The sequence below is a fragment of the Tiliqua scincoides genome, chromosome 2, assembly GCF_035046505.1.
Source record: "Tiliqua scincoides isolate rTilSci1 chromosome 2, rTilSci1.hap2, whole genome shotgun sequence".
Lineage (NCBI taxonomy): Eukaryota > Metazoa > Chordata > Lepidosauria > Squamata > Scincidae > Tiliqua > Tiliqua scincoides.
This window is the reverse complement of record NC_089822.1, coordinates 147,595,177-147,620,880: the sequence shown is the minus strand read 5'-3', so window position 1 is coordinate 147,620,880 and position 25,704 is coordinate 147,595,177. Positions and strand designations below refer to the sequence as shown.

General features: G+C 43.4%; 1 protein-coding gene across 1 annotated transcript in view; it reads left to right on the top strand.

The window, feature by feature from the left end:
• Window positions 1-648: 648 nt before the first annotated feature.
• Window positions 649-25,704, top strand: part of LOC136638827 (zinc transporter ZIP11-like) — a 178,240-nt gene continuing 153,184 nt past the window's right edge. Inside the window, exons 1-3 of the mRNA XM_066612854.1 lie at window positions 649-702; window positions 4,948-5,080; window positions 9,857-9,895. Of these exons, the coding sequence (XP_066468951.1) occupies window positions 4,973-5,080; window positions 9,857-9,895 (147 nt within the window). The 5' untranslated portion in view covers window positions 649-702; window positions 4,948-4,972. The remainder of the gene's footprint in view (window positions 703-4,947; window positions 5,081-9,856; window positions 9,896-25,704) is intronic.

Here is a 25,704-nt window from a genome sequence, read left to right as displayed (position 1 = left end):
GGATGGACCTCAACAGGTGGGAAACCCTGGCCTCTGAGCGGCCCGCTTGGAGGCAGGCTGTGCAGCATGGCCTTTCCCAGTTTGAAGAGATACTTACCCAACAGACTGAGGCAAAGAGGCAAAGAAGGAAGGCCCATAGCCAGGGAGACAGACCAGGGACAGATTACACTTGCCCAGTGCGGAAGGGAATGTCACTTCCGAATCGGCCTTTTCAGTACATACATCTGGAAATAAGTAGCAATGAATTCAATAGGACTTCTGAGTAGCTGAGCATAGGATCCCAGTGTTAGAACACTATGCAAGCCTAGGTATGTTTTCTCAGAAATAAGCTGCACTGAGTTTAATGACTTCTTCCAGGTGTGTTCCTAATCAGGGTGCAATCCCAACCTTAAACCCCAGTTCTGAGTGCAATTAATTAGTTACACTGAACTTATGTGAGATTCACTTCCGATGCCATTGAAAACACAGTGGAGGTGGCCAGATTTGCTTTGCCGCCCGCTTCACTTTTTTCCAAACGCAAGAGCCGTGCACCACAGAATCTACGCCACACCTCCAGACTGATTTGCCAGTGGCTGAAGGGGAATGGTAGGCAGGGCTAGCTCTGTTTGAGAGACACGTGTACAGAGGAACCAGGAAGTGACTGCAGGAATTGGAGTGATAACGTTCCAAAGGAGCTGTGGGTCCCGAGGACTGTTGTATGTAGTGAGTTGATTTATTTTCTCATCCTTTTTGGGGGAGGGAAAACTTTATGGAAATCCAAAATTAAAGCAGAATATGTATTTAAAAAAAAATAGGTAGGAGACCCAACAAATCCCAACACTGTATACTCTCATGCATTTACAGCTTGCAAGTTTCTTTTTACTGGAGGTAGAGCTGGAAGGCTTTTAGCTGTTTCCTGCCTGGTGTGTGTGTTTTGGAACTGTGCAAAAAATCTATTGCAGCACATCTGCCTTTATTTGAACGTGTAGTTAGCAGTGTGGTAAGCTCATTCATTCATTCATTCATTCAGTTGCAGTTTGCTTTCTGGATAGATCAGACTGTGTGATTACAAATTTGATAGAGCTTCACTAAAATGTGTTAGGGCATAGTCCTATGCAGGTTTACTCAGAAGTAAGTCCTATTGTGTTCAGTGGGACTTACTCCCAGGAAAGGTTTAACAATGGAATAACTACTCAGGCAACATACTAGCTAACTGAATAATTCCTGGTAGCTGGGCAAAGAGGCACTTTTTCAAGTGCTGCTCCTCTTATATTTAGGCAGGGGGGAGAGTGACTGTCCCTTTCATTCTAGCACAGTGTCTTTTGTAGTGGCTGTTCTATCTGATAAGATTATGATGTTTGTAGGATCAGGTGGACTTCTTATAAATTGTTTCAGGAGTCTGGATCAATCCCCCCCCCCCCAAGTTCTCTAGTTCAGCCGGATTGCTAGCAGTGTTTGTTTCTAGTAAGATAGGTTTACAGCCCAAGTTTTACTGAAGTCAATGGGCTTACTTCTGAGTAAAATAGTTTTCAGGCACCTCTGCCAATTGCACAGTGCAGGCACATAGGTGATGCCACAAGCACAACTTGCAGTTTGGTGCTATGACATTCTGGCTGTGTTGGAAAGATTTGTGGTTGGAAAGGTTTGTGGTGTGTGTGTATCTCTGTTTGTTCTTACAATGAATGGCCCTTATGTGCTGCCCAATTTGGACACAAGCAAGCAATAAGCTGTACACATAAATTGGCTTTCACATACTTAGTAGATCTTGTGCTTCATGCCAAGTTATTTTCTAGAGCAGCCATTTTCAACCACTGTGCCATGACACATTGGTGTGCCACAAATAGTTCACAGGTGTGCCACAGAAAATTGGGCAAAGTTCATTAGTATGGCTGATGGCGGATATGAGCCCTCCCACTGACAGCAGAGTGTGCCTTGTCAATTGTCAAAAACCTCATGGTGTGCCTTGATAATTTTAGTGCCCTGTTAGTATGCCATGAGATGAAAAAGGTTGAAAATCTCTGCTCTAGAGATACTTTTCTTTATGAACAAAATTACTAAGTTTATCACTTGAGAAGGGATTACAGTTTATCTTGTTTGCAACCAAACAACTGCAAGAAGTAAAACAGTCTGAGGTCTTGCGAGGCTTAATTTCTTAGTTGGAGGCTCCTCCTAATTTGACATTTTTGGAGTGGTCTATGTTAATATCCTCTGCTTTGGAGCTGACTTATGAAGCCAACTGAGGCAAGATGCAAACATCTGAAAGAAAAAAGCATATTTTGTTTGTTTAGAAATGCTCTCAATTGAAACTTTATAAATCTGTATATGATTAAAATTCTGGAAGTCAGAGAACAATGAGCAGCTCTGTTATCCATTTGCTATCATGGCAATGGTAAATCAAATGCAAAACAATAATACTTTGAACCAAACCCATTTTTCTGTCTTTTCGTTATCAGTTGCTCTTTTCAAGAACTTCTAAGGTAGATGAAAATTTTAAAAATACCTGCTTTGATTTGATTTTCTGGTGGTTACCCTACATATTATCATTCCTGATTTGCAAAGTTCAAAAGTACCTTGTAATCCTTGTCTCTGCCTCCTTCCATGTTAGAGCAGCAGGATGTGTATGTGAATCCTGAGGATCTTTGCTGTTTATCTTTATGGACTACGGGGTGTGTGTAAAAATAAAAGCTAAGGATCTAGAGCATATTCATTTCAATGCGGCTTGTGCATAAGAAGGTTTGTGGAGTGTGTGTTTTTGGCAAGTCAGAAGAAAATGAAATGTCACTGAGTGTAATCTAGAGGACATTAAGTTCTTTTACATCTCACTGATGTCAGTGGCTGTTATTGCCCTCCCAGTGAAACAGATGGGACGTAGAAGTGTGTTAACTGGCTGGATCATGCCCATTGTTGTTCAAGCAAAAACCAAAAAAATCTGCAGAGAACTGGCTCAAAACTCCATATTTCAGGCTAATGTTTTCTGACTGTAACTGTTACAGCATAATGGTAAAGTGTCCCCCCCCCCCAATATGGTTTACCTTCTCCGTATTTTTGCAACCAATGGGCAGGGACTGTTGCAAATGTCTGACTTTGGTTAGTCAACATCAATAGTTATCTTGAATATACACAGTTTGGTATTGTGGGACAAGATTGGGCTGTAAATTAAAGAGAGGGCAGGTGATTTTTGTTATGAATGAAATTATTTTTTGGAGTACTTTTAAAATACAAAGTGGTTTACCATAACTATATTTATCCCCACAACTACACTGTGAGATTGACAATGTCATAATGCTTACAGCGTCCCTGAAGAGTTTGTTTTGCCCAGGCAGAAGACAACTGTTAGATCTCCCCACACCTAGAGAGCTCCTGTGACTGGTGGAGTGTCCTGTTTCCAGCATTGTGGCATTCATCCACCTTCTCTATGCGGATCTCATCCCTATTAGTTGCCTCTCTCATTCGCTTCTCTTTTAGTTCCTTCAAATCTTTTATCAAAACATGCTCTTTCTATTAAGTCTTTAATATATATTGTATATGTATTGTATAGGAAATCATCACAAATTCTTCCGCTAGTTTTTTCCTACCTTATCTTCCTCTGTCTCTAGAATGTGAGCACCTTAGGGCAGGAAACCATGTTTTCTTTCTGTTAAAGTGCCATGCACATAGATGGTGCCATATTTGAATCTTTACTCAGAAGCCAGCGTGGCTTAAGTTGAGTCATGAGTCTTCACCCCTTTTAACTTGACTCTAAAATGAGTTCCAATGGGTGGACTTTCCAAGTTGCCCAGAGTGTTTTGGGGACTCTAAAAGACTTTCCAAGTCTTTTCCATAAAAAAGTCAGCTGCCACTCCACAGAAAAAAAAATTGAGCTGCTGCTGGCATGTGTATGTGTCAGAGTTCTCTTGAAACATTCCCCTGATGTCCCTGCCAATCCCATCAGTAAACAAAAGCCATGCTGTTCTTCAAGTGAAGGCAGCAGTGCAGAACATCCTAATCGGTTCCTGCTGTACGGTTTCCAGTCGCGACGAAACCCACCTCCCTTCACATCACAGGCATAGCTGGACCTATAGGGAGGGAGGGAGGGAGGATGCATCCAGCTCAGCAAGGCGGGAAGGGATGGGGGCAGTGCGAGTGAATGAGGGGACAGAAGCGGCTTTTTCCATCCACCTGCAGCCCCTGTCTCTGCCTCCTAACTGAATATAATGTACTCTGCTGCTGGTTGCTGCAGCTCGTGCAGATCTGAATACCTGGCTTCTGGATCACTGTACAAGGCCTTATGGGCAACACAGAAGCAGTGCAGCATCAGAATACACAAGCATCACCCCCAAACTGTGTCTGGGTGACTCGAGTTATCCAAATCTATGGTGCTTTCTGAGTCTGTAGTCCCAGGCTTGAGTGTTTGGCCAAGTCATTGACAAGTGTGACTTGAGTACCCATGAGTCAGTGAAAAACAAGTGTTTTCGCGACTCTGACTCAAGTTACTTAACTCGAGTTCCCATCCCTGCTCAGAAGTAAGCCTTGCTGAGTTCACTGGGGTTTATTCCTTAGCATACAGTGTATCGGATTGAATTGTGGCCATAAACCCATTTTACAAGGGAGAATTGAGGCTAAGAGTGATTTGCTTAAACCACACCTCCCCCCCGCTTGAGTTTGTTGTGGAACTTGAATTCACTTCTCTTTTAAGTTCACTATTATGTCCTCTAGAAACATTCAGTAATGCGCAATAATGCATAATGAGATGAAAAATGAATGAATGCTGCAGTCTTATGCACATTTACCTGGAAGTATGTTTTATTGACCTTGTGGTATTTATTTCCTGTAGTGCAAGCAAGGATTGCACTACAGGAAAATGTGTCGAAGTATATAAAAAAAAATTCTTGGAACCTCTGAAAAACTTGTTGCAAAGAGGAAAATGTTTTTAAATGGCTAAGGTTTTAATATTGAACTATTATGCTTAATAACCTTTGTCTTTTCTAGGTCGTCAAGCAAAGGAGCACTCAGTATGTTATTGGGCTACAGTCCTGTGTCACAAGCACTGCTAGGAACCCTCCTTACTTGGGGATTGACAGCTGCTGGCTCAGCTCTTGTATTTGTCTTTTCCAGTGGGCAGGTGAGTTTTGTACTTCAGCGTGTCTTTCAAGGTGCAATTTGAAACTCGGTGTATGCAGTTTGTATCCTTGGCATTTTGTAGTCGGTGTCAGTGATGCAAATGTGAAGCAATATTGCAAGCATGACTGAGTACTGATCATCCTGTGCAAGAATTACACCAATAGGTGATGGCTTCATGAAAAGGAAATGAGCCCAACATTTAAAATATTGGATCTTTTTAAATGATGCAGCTTTAATTTTTTGCAGTTCATTGCTGCAAATGCATAAAGCTGTTGATCTTGAACTGCTTTTTTTGGTTTCATTCTAGGTCAAGTTAGTATGTCGCAGTAAAAATGACTGTGTCCTGTGACACTTTAAAGACTGACACGTTTATTGTGGTTTGAACTAAGCGAGGAATGATTTTTAAATAGGGTGTGATAGAAGCTTTTTTTAAAAAAGTCTCATGTCTGCTCTTAGTATTACAGGGAATAAGCTGAATGTCAACTGATGTGGTTTCATTTCCACCCCTTGCTGCAAGTCTGGTACCCTGATAATATGTGAAGTGTTCTGACCTCAAAATCTGTGGCTGGCTTCAGGGAGACAAATAGTTCAGTGAGACGCCTGTCTTCATCACATAAATGTATCTGCAGCATTCAGGGATGACTTGCATGTGTGAACAGGCCAGTGCAGATCTAACTCTGCAGGCAGATCTGCCTTGCATAGTTTCAGATACAAAATGTTTTGAATGGCTTCCATGGATTTTTCAACAACAGCTAAATCAAATGATGTACATTCAGATGTGAACGAGTCTTTAGTTTTGTTTGATCATCCCAGACATGCAGAATAACCGCTCTAGTGAATCGATAACTGGAACCAGAGCAAGTAATATTCAAGATGTCAGAAGAAGCATATGGAATACACCAAACTCTCCTTCAGATCTATAAGTTAGAAGCAAATATCAACATATAAAAAGAAAAGTTGATTATGCAATCCAATTTTATTTAAACGTGCCTCACTACTTTTTAAATCTTGGAGTTTTCCTTGGAGAGCATCATACTTTAAAAAATTTGAGTGGAATACTTGTGCTGGAAGAAGAAGTCTCTGTAGCTTACATGCTGATTTCTGTCTCTTTGAATATGCAGTAGGGATACTTTCTCTATTGCAGTGCTTCCCAAACTCCTACAAAGGAGTTGGGATCACTGTAAGTGCGTGTGTGGGAGGGGGTGGAAGGCAGCAATGCGATTGTTAGGATTGTGCTACTTTGGGGTGGGTGGGTTTTTTACTTACTGGCAGCCAGCACTAGAGTCCTGGGGGTCCGGGGAACCCTCTGCAGGGCTCCCTGTGCCTCCAAATATGCAAAAAAAGAAAAGAAAAAGGCATATCTGGTTTTGTTACTAACTGGTCCAGTCTTTTCTTTTCTTTTTTACATATTTGGAGGTGCAGGGAGCCCTGTGGAGGACTCCCTGGTCCCCCAGGACTCTGGCGCTGGCTGCCGGTAAGTAAAAAAAACTGCCTCCCATCGCTGGCAGCAGCACTGTCCTGGGGATCGTGTTGGTACCTTCCCCCCCTCTCCACCCCTTAAAGGGGTAGGGACAAGTGCTTCCCTGGCTGGTGGGTCTTGACCCATCAGTTTGGGAACCACTGCTGTATTGTCTTGTAGTTATGCATTTGATTATACATAGTATTAGGTCTGGGAGGCCTGAAATCTTTGCTGGGACTTGCTGGGTAACATGCAAGCTGGTTTAGGTTTTCCCACCTGTGAAATAAGAGTGTGATGAGCTACCTTGAAGGGATATTGTGAGGAAGAATGAAAAGGGATGGTATAGTAAAATAGCTGTCAGTATAGGTGAGTGTGCTTGTAACCACCTTCCATGCCTGGCAGAAGTCTTGTGTCTCCCATCCTCTGGGAACTATCAGTTTTCCCACTAGACTGTTCCCATGAAAAGCTGATGATGGACTCAGAGCGAATGACTTTGGCTTCGGTTGCTTATATCATCCAGTGGCATCAGGGTGGGAAGAGCTGAAAGCGCATTAAGTAGTGCTTTCTCCAGAAGTTATCTTTTGCTTGTATCAGCCTGGTCAATTATCTGCTCCACCTGTGTGATAGGATGTTTTTGAGTGATATTTTCAATAACATTGCATCACTCTGTGGCCAATTGGTCTCTTCTTGAAAATTCTGATGAAGTAAACAAGTAACCTATATAATCTTGTGGTTAACTTAGCTCATTGCTTTCAGGCTTTGTTAAATGCTAGCAGGCTGTGTTGCCTATTGAGTCATCTGAAAATGCTTCTGTAAGCTTTGTGCTCTTAGACTCTAGGCTAGTGGTTCCCAACATTGAGGAGCCTGTGGACAACAGAGGCAAAAATTGGAATCATTGTGGACCACATGCAACCCCTCAACCCCCCATCCTCCACACAAAAATACAATCACATTTAGTAGTCTGTGGGGGAGCGCTTGGCGAAATGCTGGAAATGACAGCATTTCCCAGGGCATGGTGGTCATAAGAACATAAGAACAGCCCCACTGGATCAGGCCATAGGCCCATCTAGTCCAACTTCCTGTATCTCACAGTGGCCCACCAAATGCCCCAGGGAGCACACCAGATAACAAGAGACCTGCATCCTGGTGCCCTCACTTGCATCTGGCATTCTGACATAACCCATTTCTAAAATCAGGAGGTTGCACATACACATCATGGCTTGTACCCCGTAATGGATTTTTCCTCCAGAAACTTGTCCAATCCCCTTTTAAAGGCGTCCAGGCTAGACGCCATCACCACATCCTGTGGCAAGGAGCTCCACAGACCAACCACACGCTGAGTAAAGAAATATTTTCTTTTGTCTGTTCTAACTCTCCCAACACTCAATTTTAGTGGATGTCCTCTGGTTCTGGTGTTATGTGAGAGTGTAAAGAGCATCTCTCTATCCACTTTATTCTTCCCATGAATAATTTTGTATGTCTCAATCATGTCCCCCCTCAGGCGTCTCTTTTCTAGGCTGAAGAGGCCCAAACGCCGTAGTCTTTCCTCATAAGGAAGGTGCCCCAGCCCAACAATCATCTCAGTTGCCCTCTTTTGCACCTTTTCCATTTCCACTATATCCTTTTTGAGATGCGGCGACCAGAACTGGACACAGTACTCCAGGTGTGGCCTTACCATAGATTTGTACAACGGCATTATAATATTAGCCGTTTTGTTCTCAATACCCTTCCTAATGATCCCAAGCATAGAATTGGCCTTCTTCACTGCCGCTGCACATTGGGTCGACACTTTCATCGACCTGTCCACCACCACCCCAAGATCTCTCTCCTGCTCTGTCACAGACAGCTCAGAACCCATCAGCCTATATCTAAAGTTTTGATTTTTTGCCCCAATGTGCATGACTTTACACTTACTGACATTGAAGCGCGTTTGCCATTTTGCTGCCCATTCTGCCAGTCTGGAGAGATCCTTCTGGAGCTTCTCACAATCACTTCTGGTCTTCACCACTCGGAAAAGTTTGGTGTCGTCTGCAAACTTTGCAACCTCACTGCTCAACCCTGTCTCCAGGTCATTTATGAAGAGGTTGAAAAGCACCGGTCCCAGGACAGATCCTTGGGGCACACTGCTTTTCACTTCTCTCCATTGTGAAAATTGCCCATTGACACCCACTCTCTGTTTCCTGGCCTTCAACCAGTTCTCAATCCACGAGAGGACCTGTCCTCTAATTCCATTCTCTGCCCCCTCCGGGGGGCATTCTTGCTTGCTTAGTGAGTTGCTGGAAATGATAGAAGGTGATCATCTTCTTTTTTTCCCCCCTGAGACTTTGCGGACCACTTCTCAGAATCTTGTGCACCATCTGTGGTCCTTGGACCATGAGTTGGAAACCACTGTTTTAGAGCCCAATCCTATCCATATCTACTCAGAAGTAAATCTCATTGTAGTCAATGGGGTTTACTCCCAGGTACGAATGGATAGGATTGCAGCCTTAGACAAATAAAGATCTTTTATGACAACTGTGGACTTGACTTGCTTCTCAGCGAATCCCAAAGAACCTTGAACCTGCTGCCAGAGCTAGGGCCCAGAACAGTGCTGTTGATATCTGCATCCTAAAATAGGCATGTGCAACTGGATTGTGCAGTGTATGTTCACATTCAGGGCGCTTGAGTGCTTGCTGAATTGTGCTAGACCTCTGTCTTTGCATTTAACAGCACCATTACACAGATCAGATCAGAAACCTTTATTGGCATCACAGACAACAAATAAAACAAGCAAAAAAGAAACAGCCAATAAAATAGCCTAAAACATCACACATTTTTCAATGCACACAGAGCTGCCCAAGACACACATAGTTCCCCCGTACACAGCTTCTCAGTGATCATAGCACATACATATATAATATAAATAATGTCATATATAAATCATGGAGATGAAATTGCGCCTACTAAAAATCAAAGATATTTAGCAGTCATACAAATGCGTTCTTGATCCCTTCCTGCTAACAAGAAACGCACCATGTCCTGCCCCTCCCACCCTGACGAAGTAACTACCTGATCTAAGTATTGTAGTTGCAAATCTTTATATAAGCAGCAAGTAAACATCATATGTGCAAGAGTCTCAACAGTACATTTATCACAAGGACATAATCTTCTGCTTATCTCCACCCCTGAAAATCTACCCCATAGGAGATTAGATGGAAATATATTGAACCTAGCTATGGTGAAGGCTCCACATTCCTGGGGATTGGTCAAACACAATAAGCTGACATACCCTGCTCTTTTAAGCAATATGAAAGCTAAATTCTTTACTTTAATTTGCAGAGACGGGTCCTGGATGGCAGCCTGGGCTTTGCTGCAGGGGTAAGTCTAGCACATCTTTGTTTTGGTTAACTTGCTCTGCGTGCTGCCCTGATCTTGTCTCTTAAGCTACTGGTGGCTGCCTGGTTGTATTAGTGTTTCTTGCATAACTGCTTGAGAGATAATTATACCTTCGTGAGGTACTGGATGAATTTGGGCAACATTAGTCATATTCTATGCTGGTCTGGTATGTCCTAGAGGACAAGTGCGACAGTGTAATGTGACCATATCTGGTTTAATCTGATGCAGGATAATGTTTTTTGTTCCTGTACTGAATTTTATACGCAAAATAAGTGCTGCTGCTTTACCTAAATTTTTTAAAAAAATTTTTCATGGGGTCCTTCTGGTTTTGTTTTTCTCTTAAAAATTCATCTTAAAATTTTAAATCTGTAAAAAGTAAAGCGCATATGTACTAATTAAAATTCCTTGGCAACTGGTTGGCTAGAGTTGTGAAATGTATGGATACTCTGGAGCTATATGAAGAAATGCTGCTTTTTTCCTGGGTAAAAATGAACATATATTTTGAGGAAAAATTTGAAATACTGCAATTTTGGCTTCTTACCTAACCAAAATATATATTCTACATTTAAAAAAACACTGTTTATCTTAGCAAGAATGAAAAGTTGTACTTTTTGTTATATGTTAGAAATGTAAATTTCCTTGAATTTTACTCAGATAATACTTGGAGATGCCGTTGCTGCATCTGAAAGTATCTATGCATGCCTATCTGGACATAAGATCTTGAACACATGGGGACTTCTTTTCCTGAATGAATTGCCCAGCATGGTAGCATTCATACTGGGAATGAATCTTATTGAACTCAATGGGATTTACTTTCAAGTTCACTCTACACAAGATTGTGCTGCAGGTAGATCTTAGTTCTTTTGCCAGGCAGGAAGATATGAGTAAAACAAAATCTCAGTGTTGCAGTAAACAAAAATACAGTTTTATTATCTCTGCTCGGGTACAGTATGTAGACCTCCAGCATTGGCACATAGAAACAGAAGGAGCTTTTTAGAAAGAAGAGTTCAGAAAATAAATATTCTTATAGGGTAATTAAGAGAGAGCTATAAATCTGGATACTCAGTTAAATTTTATAACAGTGTTGAACTTTTCATTTTTATCTCTATGCACAGTGAGGCTGTACGCTACTAAACTTGGTGGGAACTGCAAGTGTTATAGCAGCCATTTTCAATCTTTTTCAGCTCACGGGACACTGTCTCTAAAATTGTCAAGGCCCACTCCCAGTTTTTTACTTACATTAAATTACTACATTACAATTAATCTTTAATTAATATAATTAATACAATTAAATCATTGCATAACAAAGGGCACAATCCTAACCAGGTCTACTCAGAAGTAAGTCCTATTTTGTTCAATGGGGCTTACTCTCAGGAAAGTGTGGTTAGGATTGCAGCTAAAGACTGGGGGGGACATTGGGGGGGGAATGTGCCTGTGGGACTTACTTCTGAGTAGACATGCCTAGGATTGGGCTTTTGGTTGCACTCTTTTTTCTCAAATACATGAGCAGGCAATTGGCGCTTCTCTCTCCTCCCCCCCACCCCACCCCACCCCACCCCACCCCCTCCCACAGGCACATTCCCCCCATCTCATAATTGCAGTTGGCATCTCTCCTACTGTCCCTCCCCTCACTGGTCTGCACCTTCCAATGGTCCAGAATCACTTGCCTCACATTCCCCCCCCCATTGCCTGCTCCTGTATTTCAGAAAAAAGTGTGATTAGTAGACACTTTGCCCAATCCTAGGCATGTCTACTCAGAAGTAAGTTCCATTAATGGGGCTTACTCCCAGGAAAGTGTGGATAGAATTGTGGCCCAATTCCCCTCCTCTGAAAGGCAAAGGCAAGGCAGGGAGGGTTGCTTTGGGGAGCTGCAGGCAACTGTGGCAAGGAGAAGGGACTTTCGTGGACCCTAAGCCAACCCATTCTTAGGCTGGTGGCCTCAGCAGGCTCACTGGCTTCCTTCCTGCTTGCCTGCCCTCAGCTCCCACTGACTCTGCCCAGACCTCCTCCAGGCTTCTCTCACTGCCCAGTCAGCAGGAAGGGCAGACAAGGGACTTAATACCCAATCCTAGGCATGTCTACTCAGAAGTAAGTCCCATAATAGTCAATAGGGCTTACTCCCAGGTAAATGAGGATTGGGTTGTAGCCTTCCTCTTATTCAGCAGCAGGAGATGCAAAGCCGCAGGAGATGCTGCTTTTTCACTGCTGCTGCGTGAGGGTCAAAGCTGCTGTCTCCTGCTTCTCCTGCCCAAGGCTGCTGCCTGCCTCCTCTGGCCCTGAGCACACCTGACGCTGCACAGCGGTTGAAAAACGCTGTGTTATAGTTAGTTTAAGAGAAAAGTATCCTGAGCCCATATTTATTTTTTATACCATCATCATAACTATCAATATTTATATAGTGCTTTTCAACAAAAGGTTCATAAGGTGGTTTACAGACAAAGTCAAATAACTAAATGGCTCCCTTTCCCAAAAGGGCTCACAATCTAAAAAGATGCGGAAGAACACCAGCAATAGCCACTAGAAAAGACACTGTGCTGGGGTGAAGAGGGACAGTTACTCTCCCCCTGCTAAATATAAGAGGAACAACACTTGAAAAAGTATCTCTTGCCCATTTATCCGGGAATATCCTGCTCCATTTCTGTAAATTAATAAATCCTTGACCTAATATTAAGAATTGAAAATTTAACCCAAGTTCAGTTCCCTAGTCAGAATTGGGAGCTCATGGATCTTTTCAGGCACGGATTTTGAATGTTCAGTCTAATGCAGAGGTATTCAAATTGGAGAGTCAGACTGATAGTCCTGGCCTCTGCCCCCTTGGGGTGGGGGCAGGGGGAAGGCAGCCCCATCCCCAGGATCATGTTGCTCAGGGGGGCTGCAGGGACTGGGATGCACTCACCAGTCCCTGCAGCAGCCTTCCTAGGGTGCAGGGAGCCCTGTGCAAGCACCTGCAGGGCTCCCCAGCCTTTTAAAAGTGAAAGTGGAGCGATCGCGCTCCACCTCTGCAAAACTGGAAGTGGAGTGTGATCACTCCACTTTCACTTTTGGAAGCCTGTGGAGTCCTGCAGATGCTTGCGCAGGGCTCCCAGTACCCCAGGAAGGCAGCTGCAGGGACTGGTGAGTGCATCCCAGTCCCTGCAGTCCGGTTCTCCCCCCCCCCCACAAGAACTTACTGCAGTCCTCAAACTTCCAGAAAGTTTGAAAAACTGAAGCTCTAATGGTTGTGATCCTCTGGGCTGTTTACACTGCTGGAAGGAGTGTTCCATTCCACCAACATAAGCAGTTTTATGGCAGTTGCAACTGTGACAGCACCAGAGAGTGTGGCCTGGCCAGTGTGACAGAAATGACCAAGTGCCTAAAGGCAGTGTGGGCTTTTGCCTGTAGTCAGTTTACTTGCACTGAGTATAGCTGGGGTATCATGAGAATGTACTCCTTTAAGAGTTTAGAGAACTAATTAAAAGATTAAGGACACCTTGATTGAATGATGGGTTGCAGCCATGAGTGTTAACAAGGGAGGGCCCATGGGAGTAATTATCACTCTCAGAAAGTTTGGCAGGTCCAGCTTCTGATTGACTCTCATTTCTGATCAAGTATAAAAATTCACCATTTTACTAGGAGGTCTGGCTTGGCCATGCTTTTTGTGGCTGTTTTTTTTCCATCAAGGACATTTGGCTGTGCTGTCTGTGGCAGTATGAACTGATAAGACCCGTCTGGGAGAAGTGAGATACTTTGGGTGAGTGATAGAGTAGGAGTTGGTTTTTATTATTTTGGTATGCTGCTGAGGATTGTTCATGCTGTGTTTCTCTTGTTATCCTTAAATGTCCGTCTTTCTTGTATGTAACCACTGTAATTTCTAGAACAAAGCACTTACTGTTAATGGTGTGTGTTATTGAGCATAGTGGGGGGATTTGTGGGTGTAACTGAATCCAAACCTGACTGCTTGACCATTGCCACAGCTACCACAACCCTTTTTAAAGCTGTTCTCCGCACCCTGGGGCAGAAGCCAGAACTGGGCCCAGGGCAAAGTCAGGAATTGGGCTTGTTATTTGCAACTGCCAAGAGCAGTCTTTTAAAAAGACTTTATATGTTAATGTTGGGAAGCTGCCCATCTGACTCATGGAGGTGCAAACCTATGAGTTAGATTGGTGTCAACCAGAGCCTAGGGGTTATCAGGTCATTTAGTTCAGGGGTCTCCAAACTTTTCAACCAGAGGGCCGCATCAAATATCTGGCACGGTGCTGAGGGATGGAAAAAAAATTTAAATATAAAATTTAAATAAATAGAGATGGAACTTAGATGAGTGAATAAATGAATGAATGGGCTCATTCATTCAACCTCTCTGGCCCTCAGAACACCCTCCAGACACAATCAGAGCACAGTTCTGGTCATGTTCAGTTCTGTGGGCCAGAGGCTTTCAGGGGACAAAAGGTTGGCCGCGGGCCGGAAAGAGGCTTGCTGTGGGCCGCATCTGGCCCCTGGGCCGGGGTTTGGAGACCCCTGATTTAGTTTATGGCCTTGATTAGCAGTAGGCTGTTGCAGCCACCACCACAAGTAGTAAGTGGCCAGGTCTGTGTGACCATGGGGAGCAGACAGCCGCTGCTGTTGGTAAGTTTGTGCAGGAGTCAGGAGGGTGGTGGGAATATAGTGGAATGGGGCAAGGGGTGGGGAGAACAAGGACACAATGGTAGCAGGGAGGAGGGTGGATTGGGTCAGGAAAAGGGATGGGATTGGCAGTAGCAGCACCCACCAAATTTTAACCCTCTTCCTGGGCCTGATCAATACGCCGTTTTATTTTGCTTGATGCAGAAGATAGAGGAATCTGAAGCAAGAAGAGTCAGCAGTTGTGTAATACAAAGACCTTATCCCTATGTGGTAGGAGAATACAACACAGATTTTTCAAACGCCAAGATTGATCACGTTTTGTTTAAATTTGTTTAAATTGTATCTGAACAATAGAACTAAAAGAGTGTGTCTCTCTCCTGCCACTCACAATGGCCCTGCTACACAGTAAAGAGAAAAGGGAGAGAAGAATTTCTGTTGTTGGTTTGTGTGTGTGTTGGGCTTTTTAATTGGTGTGAGCTGCCTTTAGGAGCTCCGTTTGAGACCAAAAGGCAGGTTGAAAATCACCTAAATAAATTTTACTTTGCACCTGAAGTTATTTTGCAACAGCTGAAAGTTTTTTTTTCAGTATCCAGTCCTAATGAGGGGATGGCTTGTTGAATAATCAGGAAAACACAGTAATAAGTTCAAAACTACTAAATATGTTGTGGTGTTGAGAAGTTTTCATATATGTGAATTGGCTGTTACAATGGGTTGGATCCTCAGAAGTGTCTGCAGAAAGACATGTTCACAAGGGAACTTTCTTGCCCCCCCCCATCAGCCTCTTCTGAGAGCTGGGGGACCATTAGGGTGTGGGAAGCTTCAGGGAAGGAAAGAATTTCCAGGGAAGAAAGGTTGGGTGAATATACCTTGACCATAAAGAGTTTAATCTGCTCCTGACCGCCTTTCCAAAATTTTAGTCAGGGTTTGGTAAAGCTTTGCCTATAGTATTATTCATAAGGCAATTTAAAATTGTTAAAGAAGACTTATCTGAGCTAGAGATACTCTGCACTAGAATGTTGTAATGACACTGTGGGCGCAATCCTATGTCAGTGCTTTCTGGCACTGGCATAGCGGTGCCAATGGGACATGTGCTGCATCCTGCAGTTGGGTGTCACTCACAGAGGCCTCCTCAAAGTAAGGGAATGTTTGTTCCCTTACCTCAGAGCTGCATTGCCTTTACGTCAGTGCTGGAAAACACTGACAAAAGGGGTTAGGATTGCGCCCTGCATGTCATTGTGTGTAGGTTTGTTTCTTGAGAGTTTGGGGACCATTGCCAAGCTGCCTCTTGAAGAGGTCTTTTGGGAAACCATGTTTATTCCTGAGCTCTTCTGACCTCTTCCTGCTTAGGTGTTCCATAACTACGAAGCCCTCTTTATTAGATGGTGCCAACTTTCCTTAGGAAGTAGCCACCCATGATTGAGCCAGGATATGCAGAGCGGGGAAAAAAAAATTCTAACCCACTCTCTGGATACTGAATTTTATTATGCATTTATTCCTTCTTTTCTAAAATGTATATCCTGTTGTCTAGCCAAACAATTCTCATGCTGGCTTACAACAATATTTAAAATATATTTCAATAATAAAAACAATTAACGTGAACAACATGACGTGTCAGTCCTAAGACTTTAGCAGCAGGAAGCTAAAAATGTAGAGCAATTAAATTAAAATTTGCAATTAATAGCTGCTCCTCTGTCCCAACAAATGCTTTTATGAAGAGAAAAGTTTTAACTGTTCTCCTGTAATGTAGAAGCGAGCTGACTAGGTACACCTTCCCAGATGGAGAATTCCACCAGAAGGCCTTATGTTTTGTTGTCGCTGGCTGCATCTCAGATGGTGGGGTCACCTGAAGAAGGGCATTTGCTTCTGATCTTAAGGCAAAAGGGTGTGTGGGTGCATGCGCATTCTTGCACATGGCATACCTTGTCACAATTGAAGCAACACTTTATCCAAGTCCCAGATTCTTGGCAGTTGTCCCTATGAAAAATCCCTCCTCTATGTGGTTTCTTTCATGTAGCTGACCTTATTTCAGCTCTTGTTTTTGCCTTCCATTAGTGGGTTTCAGATGCTTTTCAAACCCTGAATTAGGGATTCCTTCCTGAAGGAAGCAGCGCCTGGAAATCTGTACGGAAGATCTCTGCTGATCTTGTTTCCTGGCACAGTTGTTGCTGAATTGCTTGTTTCTGCTTTATCTTTCTGCTTGTAGCTGATGCTGCCACAGGGCATCTTTTCAAGTGGCCTGCTGCTTCCTTTCAAGTCTTGGCAGGCTGCTAATGCACAAGCACGCCTTTGCAGGTAGCAGAGAGAACAGATAAATTGCTGTGGTGAAGCAAGTTGGCCATCAGTGTGTTTACATTGCCTGAGTTATGCCCATTTGATCTTGGGAACAGTTTTTTCCAGTGATTGTGTGAAGGAATCCAGTCTCAAGACTGACATTGGCATTCAGGCATACAATGAATGCCAAAACAGTAACCAGTGAATTGGATCTCAGACAGGAAATGAGTCCATTTTCAATAAATGATCAAGGCAGCTAATAATAAAATCATGCAATAAAATTTGTCCAATCCCCTCTTAAAGGCATTCAGGCAAGATGCCATCACTACATCCTGTGGCAAGGAGTTCCACAACCTAATTACAGGTGCAACCTATTTATCCATGGATTTTTTATCTGCGGATTTATCTCAGTTCGAATCTGGTGAGGGGAATTCAAAGTAGCACACACCTTTGCCTCCTTTGCCCTGCGCTGGTGTCTCGCTCAGTTTCAAGGCAGCCCAAAACACTGCAGAAAGGCTCCGCCTTGCACAGGCAGGGAAATAGCCCGGGAGCCATGGAAGAGGTTCCCCTTGCGAAGGAACAGTAAGACTCCTGGAGCCCCTGAGCCAGTAAAGAGGGGAAGGGGGGGAACCTCTGTAGCCAGAACATGTGCAGCAAGGTGGAGCACTCTTTCTCTCTCTCCCTCTCTCTCTCTCTCACACAGGGTCAGGTGGTAATAACAGAGGGGATTGCTTTAAAAAACCCAGGGAGTGTTTGCCGAATTCCCCCCCCCCCAGACTGAGATGGTGCAGGCTCTCCTTGCTCTAGCCTACACAAACAAAACAGCCTAGCAAGCAAGTCTTCCCAGCAAGCCAAAGCATGAGATTTAGGCTATAATCTGATCCATACTTTCCTGGGAGTAAGCCCCATTGACTACAATGGGGCTTACTTCTGAGTAGAAATGCATAGGACTGAACTCTTAAAAGCTTAGCATTCCACCTGTGAAAGAAACGAGGGACAGCTGGGAACAGGGAGAGCTGAGTACGAAGTGGAGGAGTGGGAGGTGAAGGAGCAGAGGAGGAGGTGATTGAGAACTGCTGCCTTAGTTTCCTTCCATCCGCAAGCGTTAGGCTGTAGCGTATTTGGGTAACTATGCAATTTGTGTAAAACACATCATTTCTGGGTGTGATTTAGCACAACGTGTTTTTTCCTAATCACGGCGGGTCAGGGAACGAAACTCGCGTGCATAAAAAGGCTTCACCTGTACACGCTGGGTAAAGAAATATTTTCTTTTGTCTGTCCTAACTCTCCCAACACTCAATTTTAGTGGATGTCCCCTGGTTCTGGTGTTATGTGAGAATGTAAAGAGTATTTCTCTAACCACTATCCTTCCCATGCATAATTTTATATGTCTCAATCATGTCCCCCCTCAGGTGCCTCTTTTCTAGACTGAAGAGGCCCAAACACTGTAGCCTTTCCTCATAGAGAAGGTGCCCCAGCCCAGTAATCATTTTGGTTACTCTCTTTTGCACCTTTTCCATCTCCACTATATCCTTTTTGAGATGTGTCGACCTGAACTGGACACAATACTCCAGATGTGGCCAAACCATCGATTTGTACAATGGCATTACAATATTAACTGTCTTATTGGGGTGTGTCGGAGATTCCCAGCCGTGCAGACGCAGGGAGTGGGAGCTCCATTGTTTTTTTTTATCCTTTTATTTTATCCTGGCATAAAAAGGTCCCGGTCCTGATGACATTCCGTGTGAAATCTTAATTAGTAACCCTCTTTGGTGGTCGGAACCTCTATCTAACTTTTTCACTCTAATTAATCATTCTGGTCTTTTACCTGCCTCTTGGCTTTCTTCAACTCTAGTCCCTATCTTTAAGACCCTGCCCATCCGGGGAATTATCACCCAATTAGCCTCCTTTCCTTTATTGCGAAGCTTTATGCTAAATATTTACTTACTAGGTTATCATCTTGGGCTCTTACTAAAGGCCTTCTGGGCAGAGAACAAATTGGTTTCCGTTCTGGTGCTTCTACTATTGATCATGCATTTCTGCTCTCTTATCTGGCCAAGAAGTACTCTGTCATGGCGCCAAACTCTTCGCGGCTTTTATAGACCTTCGTGGAGCCTTTGATTCTATCCACAGAGCCATGTTGTGGACTAAACTGGCCAGCTTTGGAATAGATCCCCGCCTACTTTTTTTAATCCGCTGGCTCCACTCATTTAATTTCTGTAGGGTTCGGCTGGATGGTCGGGGTACTAGTTCGGACAAAATTCCCACCGACAAAGGAGTACGCCAAGGCTGCATACTCACCCCTCTCCTCTTTAACTTATTTTTGGCTGACCTACCCCCTCACCTCTCCAGTGGTCAGAACTCCGCTCCCTGTCTCAATGGTGTTCCTCTCCCTATTCTCCTCTATGCAGATGATGCAGTCCTATTATCTGTTGCAAGATCGGGCCTCTGCCACTTGCTGTTTTCCTTTCACGATGATTGTTTATCCAACGATTTGACAATTAATTTGGAGAAAACTAAAATTTTAGTTTTTGCCAAATCCTGGGCCCCATCCCCCTGGAAGATAGGCTCCTTTTCTTTTCAGTAAGTTCAAACCTTTAAATATTTAGGGATCATTTTTCACTTTCGTTGCACCTGGCGCTCTCATAGGAAATCTATTATCTCTTTATCATTCCACAAACGCAATTGCTCGCTTTCATTACTCCAGTGACAATCAGTATGTTCCGGCTGCTCTCCACATATATAAAACTAAAATTCTTTCCCAGTTATTGTATGGTGTCCCTATCTGGATAGAGGCTGCAAATCAGGATCTCGATAAAGTCGTTGCCTCTTTCCTTAGGCGAATTCTGGGAGTCCCCAGTCTAATCAGATTATCCACCCTTGTGCTTGAGTTAGGGATCCACCTCCTTTCCACCGTTGCGTGGTCCCTTACTTTTAAATTTTGGCTTCGATTACATTTAAACATCCACTCTGAGTCCCTTTTGGAAGACCTACTAAAGGATTCATATCTTTCTAAGTGGTTCCATCTTATCGATCTCAAGCTTTTATCACTGGGTTTGTCCCCCGAACACCTCGCCGACATCAATCTCCATAGGTCCCATTCAATTTTTAAAGCCAAACTTTGGGAACTCGAATCTATTCAACTTTTTTCTAATCTTAACCCTACCTGTTCCCCTCAGTTCTTTGGTCTTCTCCGTTCACGTGGTCGTTTTCTTAATTATTTTAGTATGTTGACTGATCCCATTAAGAGGAGAGTGTTTATATTAGTGAGATTTAACATTTTTCCTTCAGCCGTTTACTCTGGCAGATTCTCCAAGATCCCATATGATTGCAGACTATGCCCTTTTTGCTCTCTAGAACCAGACACCGTGGTCCATATACTGTTTCGCTGTCTAGCTCACTTTTCCCTTCGAGACACACTCCTGATCCCTATCTTATCTTCTTTCTCTGGTCCTTCTGCTGATCCTCTATTTGTCCTATTAAGTGATAGATCTGTGGCTATCACTAATGTTGTAGCAGATTATCTTTCTGCTGTTTCTAAGTTAAAATTCCCCTCCTGATTTATATACTCGTAGTTTCTTCATTCTCCGCCTGTTTTCTTATTTTCCTGTTTGTTTTTTTTTTCTTGGTATACAGTCATTCGCTGGTTTTGTTTTACTGTTTTGTGTTGCTGACTGTTTCTTTTAATGCCAATAAAGGTTTTCAGACTTGAAGCTGTCTTATTCTCAATGCCTTTCCTAATGATCCTAAGCATTGAATTAGCCTTCTTCACTGCCACCGCACATTGGATCGACACTTTCATCGAGCTGTCCACCAGCACCCCAAGATCTCTCTCCTGATCTGTAACAGGCAGCTCAGAACCCATCAGCCTATATGTAAAGTTTCAATTCTTTGCCCCAGTGTGCATGACTTTACGCTTACTGACATTGAAATGCATCTGCCATTTTGCTGCCCAGTTTCCCAGTTTGGAGAGTGCCTTCTGGAGCTCTTCACAATCTCTTCTGGTCTATACTACTTGGAAAAGTTTGGTGTCATCTGCAAACGTGGCCACCTCACTGCTCAACCCTGTCTCCAGGTCATTTATGAAGAGGTTGAAAAGCACTGGTCCCAGGACAGATCCTTGGGGCAGTCCACTTTCCACCTCTCTCCATTGTGAAAATTGCCTGTTGACACCCACTCTCTGCTTCCTGGACCTCAACCAGTTCCTAATCCAGGAGAGGACCTGCCCTCTAATTCCCTGACTGTGGAGTTTTCTCAGCAGCCTTTGGTGAGGGACCATGTCGAATGCCTTCTGAAAGTCCAGATATAATGTCCACAGGTTCTCCCACATCCACATGCCTTTTCAAAGAATTCTAAAAGGTTTGTGAGCCAAGACTTACCCTTACAGAAGCCATGCTGATTCTCCCTCAGCAAGGTTTGTTCATCTATGTGTTTTAAGATTTTATCTTTATCTGTACCATCTTACCTGGAACAGCCATCAGGCTGACTGACCTATAATTACGTGGGTCCCCTCTCCTTCTGTTTTTAACTTTTAGTGATCTCTTGTTAACTCTAGTTGACTCTAGAAGATGTTGTCTTCTCCAGCCCGTTTGGTGCATGCATACGCTTCATTTAGAAGCAAACTTTGCCTCCTTACACTATAACTAGAGCTACATTTAAAATGTAATATTTCTCTTTTGAAGAGGTGTGTGTGTGTGTGTGTGTGTGTGTGTGTGTGTGTGATCTGTTGAATGCCATTTTCAACAAAATGGGAACTGTTCGTGCTCTCTCTGGGATTCCAGGATGAAGGCCAAGAAGAACTGTTCAAGCTCTTGGATGCCATTCACATACCTCTTATATTTGCATAATGTTAGGAAGGAGTAATAATTTGCTAGAGTTAGAAATTGTTCCATGACAAAGAGCCAGTGTGTTATGCTGGATATAAGACTGGCTCTGGATTGAGGAGATCTAGGTTCAAATCCTAACTTGGTCATGAAGCTCACTGGATAAATTTAGATCAGGCTGAGAAATAAGTGCTTTTTGGAACACTCCCATCTGCATTCAGTGAATGCAGGACAGAGAAGCTGGAACATGCCTACAAGCCTTACCCTTGGATGCTGGTGCACCCGACAGCTGTGCCCACCCTTGGCTGGGTGCTTTCATGTTCAAGGTTGGTCTCTAAAGTCCCAGACTCTAAGTATAAAAGAGCCCTCTATGTGTACAACTTAACTCTTTTCAGACCAGCAGTTACCTGGGGAGTATGGCTCTGTGTCAGGGGATATGGCTAATGCTTGCAATCCTGCTTTCCCCATCAACATGGGGATGTTTGAAAAGGGCTCTAGTGATTGTTCCAACTTACAGGCTGCTGTAGGGATTTAAAGAGAAAGGAGGAGGATGAATATAGCAGAGATCTCTTTAGAGGAAGGGCCCAATAACAATGTATTGAATATCAGGTTTTAGCAAAATTCTCTCTGTTGCAGTATATTTAAATGAGTGTTTTCAAATAGATGACAGGTGCCTGACAATTTTTGACTGGTCATTGACCAGGCATCTTTGGTCTAGTCTAGTCAAGTGGCTAGTTCTTGGCTCTTGGAGTCTCTCTGGGATGCTTTTGATAATGTGCTTTGGCCCAGACAGCAGTGGTTTTCTTGGCCACCTGGCTTCGCTTTTGCTTCCTCTCCGTAATGCTTTAAATGGGCATGGCAAAAGGAGGGTCTCCAGTAGTACTCTTTGCTGGAGTCCTGCTCTTTGTCATACTGACCAGTCAGCTACCTCAAGTGTGGGGAAAACCAGTGCTGGATATTCAGACCCACTGGGAGTTTTAGGGTGGGTGTCTTTTTCTGCTTGCTGCTATATTTTCAAGCCTTCTGCCTATGGTTTTCTGCCTAGAATTGACAAGCGCTGATGGAACTCCTTGCTGTGTATGTTCGAGGAACTTGTAATGGTTTAGGAAAATAATAAACGTGCTAATTTTTTTTATTGGCCAGCCATTCTTTCAGGAGAAATGCACTCCAGCCGTTAAGCAATCATGTGTGAAATGAATTTTTATAGTCTGTTCTTCTGATTATTCCACTGAGTGCTGACTCTGTTTAGATACTTAATTCATTTTTGTATAGACCCATAAATCAATGCTTTTTGAATGTAAGAATTGAAAACAATGACGTTGCTGGTTTTGACAAACAGCTAGAGTGGTAGCTTTTTTAAAAAAGGTACTTTGTTTTTATTTTGTGTGTTTTGTTTACCACAGAAGCTGGTAACTTCCATTTCATTCCTGAGGAGTGTGTGATGATGAGCACTCAAAGCAGTGCTTAGAAGTTCATTCTGAATTAACAAGTTCCAAAGGGAATACTTCTGTGAATCCTGCTAAAATGGAGATGATTCACCTTTCAGATTAACTCTTAGAGTTTTGAATGGGAAAGATTAGTCAAATGTAGCATTTCTGATATGTTGGGTTTTGCTCTAATTCTGAAGTGTGTTTAGCTCATCTTTTAAAACTATGTTAAGAGACCTTTGTTGCTTAGGTTGGTCTCCTGCTTCCTTCTCTGAGGGCATCAGGAAGCTCTGCAAGAGGAATCAAATTCTTATCCTGCAGTGTCAGACCTTACTGCAGTGGTTTCCAAACTTTTTTGACTGACAGCTGCCTTGACTTACTTGGCCATTGCCATGGCTCCCATTAGGGCTATAAATCTACCATTAGGGTGGTAAGTTTTTAGCAATGATTCCGCAGTTCCCTTGGCTAGTTTCCATGGCTCCCTGGGGAGCCATGGCTCACAGTTTGGGAATCACTGCCTTTCTGGGTTCCAGGGCAAGCAGATCAGAGGCAAGATCCTGGTCTACAAGAGTCAGGGGTTGGGTTCCAAAGCAAGCAAATGTGAATTGGCAGGGCTGGTGACAGGTGCTCAATCAAACCAAACAGAGGTCAAGATCTATATATATATATATATATATATATATATATATATATATATATATATATATATATATATATATATATATATATATATATATATATATATATACACACACACACACACACACACACACACACACACACACACACACACACACACACACACACACACACACACATATATACAGTATTTATATACCGCCTTTCTTGGTCTTTATTCAAGACTTTATTCAAGGCGGTTTACATAGGCAGGCTTATTAAATCCACGCAGGGATTTTTACAAATTGAAAGAAGGTTCTCTCTTTCAAGAACCACCACATTCAAGCTGTTACACTCCGATCTGGTTTAACATTCTGGCCTCCATCCTCCCACGCTCCGAGCAGATGGAACAGCTCAGCTGCAGCTTGCCAGCTGCTTCAAGGTCGCACGGTGCCGGTGGCCTCGAACTGGCGACCTTGTGGATGTTAATCTTCAGGCAATGGAGGCTCTACCCTCTAGACCAGACCTCCTGCCCAAGTGTACCAAGAGAGAATTCAGAAGGCCAAAAGTATGTGTGGTGGTGGTGGTTTTGTTAGTGGGATCAAGATTCAAGGGAGGCAGGAGCCTGAGACATGTTCTTGCTTAGTAGAGACAAGTTGTTCAGATGAGAAGCAAGCCTCATTGGCTAGGGCCTGTTGGATGTGGATTGGCCCTTGGGATTAATTGACTGTTAGCACAGCCTGGATGATACCTTCACAGTATGGAAATAGCTTTGGTGTTGACAAAGAGTTACGTTGCCATACTCAAACTTCTGGGAGCCCCCATTTCAAGCCCTCCATGTGCCCCACCCCCAGCTTGGTCCCCTGACTGCACTGCACTGAGGATCCGATTCCCTACAAAGGTTAACCAGTAGGTCACTGTGGAAGGGCAACTATACGTGACGGTTCCCTGGAGTTTTAGCTGCCAGATCTCAGAGTACTGCATAGAAAAAAAACCATTATTATAATTAACAGTATTTATATACTGCTTTTCAGCAAAAAGTTCACAAAGTGTTTTATAGAGAAAATCCAATAACTAATGGCTTCCTGCCCCAAAAGGGCTCACAGTGTAAAAAGATGCAAAAGAACACCAGCAGACAGCCACTAGAAAAGACACTGCTGGGGTGAGGAGGGCCAGTTACTCTCCCCTTGCTAAATAAGAGGAGCACCCACTTGAAAAAGTGCCTCTTACCCAATACATCGTTGTAACAACTTTGGATTTGAAGTGCAGCTTTCTGGTTACTACTTTTTGTTTGTTTCTCAACTTCAGTCTTTTTTGTAGCTTCTGCTTGATCATGTGCAGGCAAATGCCAAAAATGTTGCTCCTTGATGTATCAGTGTACTTGATGTACCCATTCTGCTGGGGCTTGGAGCTTTAGTATGTTCTGAGCAGTGTTCCACATGTTGTTCTAAAGTGCCTTGGCCCACTTATTTCTTTGAAATTATCTTTAGAAATGTATTTCATTATTTACAAAGGCAGAGAGTGTTTTTCAGAAAGGGGGGTGGGGAGGAACAAATCTGTGCCATACTAAAGTGATGTGGCTGCAGCCTCTTGCCACTTAGGTGCATGTCAGCCTTTCCTCTTACTTTGAAATTAGAGCAGCTTGGCACTTCTAAGTCTCTGAAATGTTCACAATGATGGCTGTTCTTTGGGGGTATTTCTGGATGAATTCAAAAGAACACATTTTGAAATGTTGACATAAAATCCAAGAAATATGGTGGGGAGGGAGGAGGAAGAAAGGAGAGAAATGTTTATGGGGATGAATGTTTAGCACAGCATTTTCAACCACTGTGCCATGGCACACTGGTGTGGCACAGATAGTCTGCAGGTGTGCAGGCCACGAGAATTTGGTGGAGGGTCATTTTTTAGTAGGGCCACTGGGGGATGCAAGCCCCTGCTGTCAAGGATGTGTGTTTTCAGTGGTCAAAAACCTGATGGTGTGCCTTGACAATTTTAGCACCTTTTCATTGTGCCGTGAGATGAAAAAGGTTGAAAACTGCTGCATGTCAAAAAC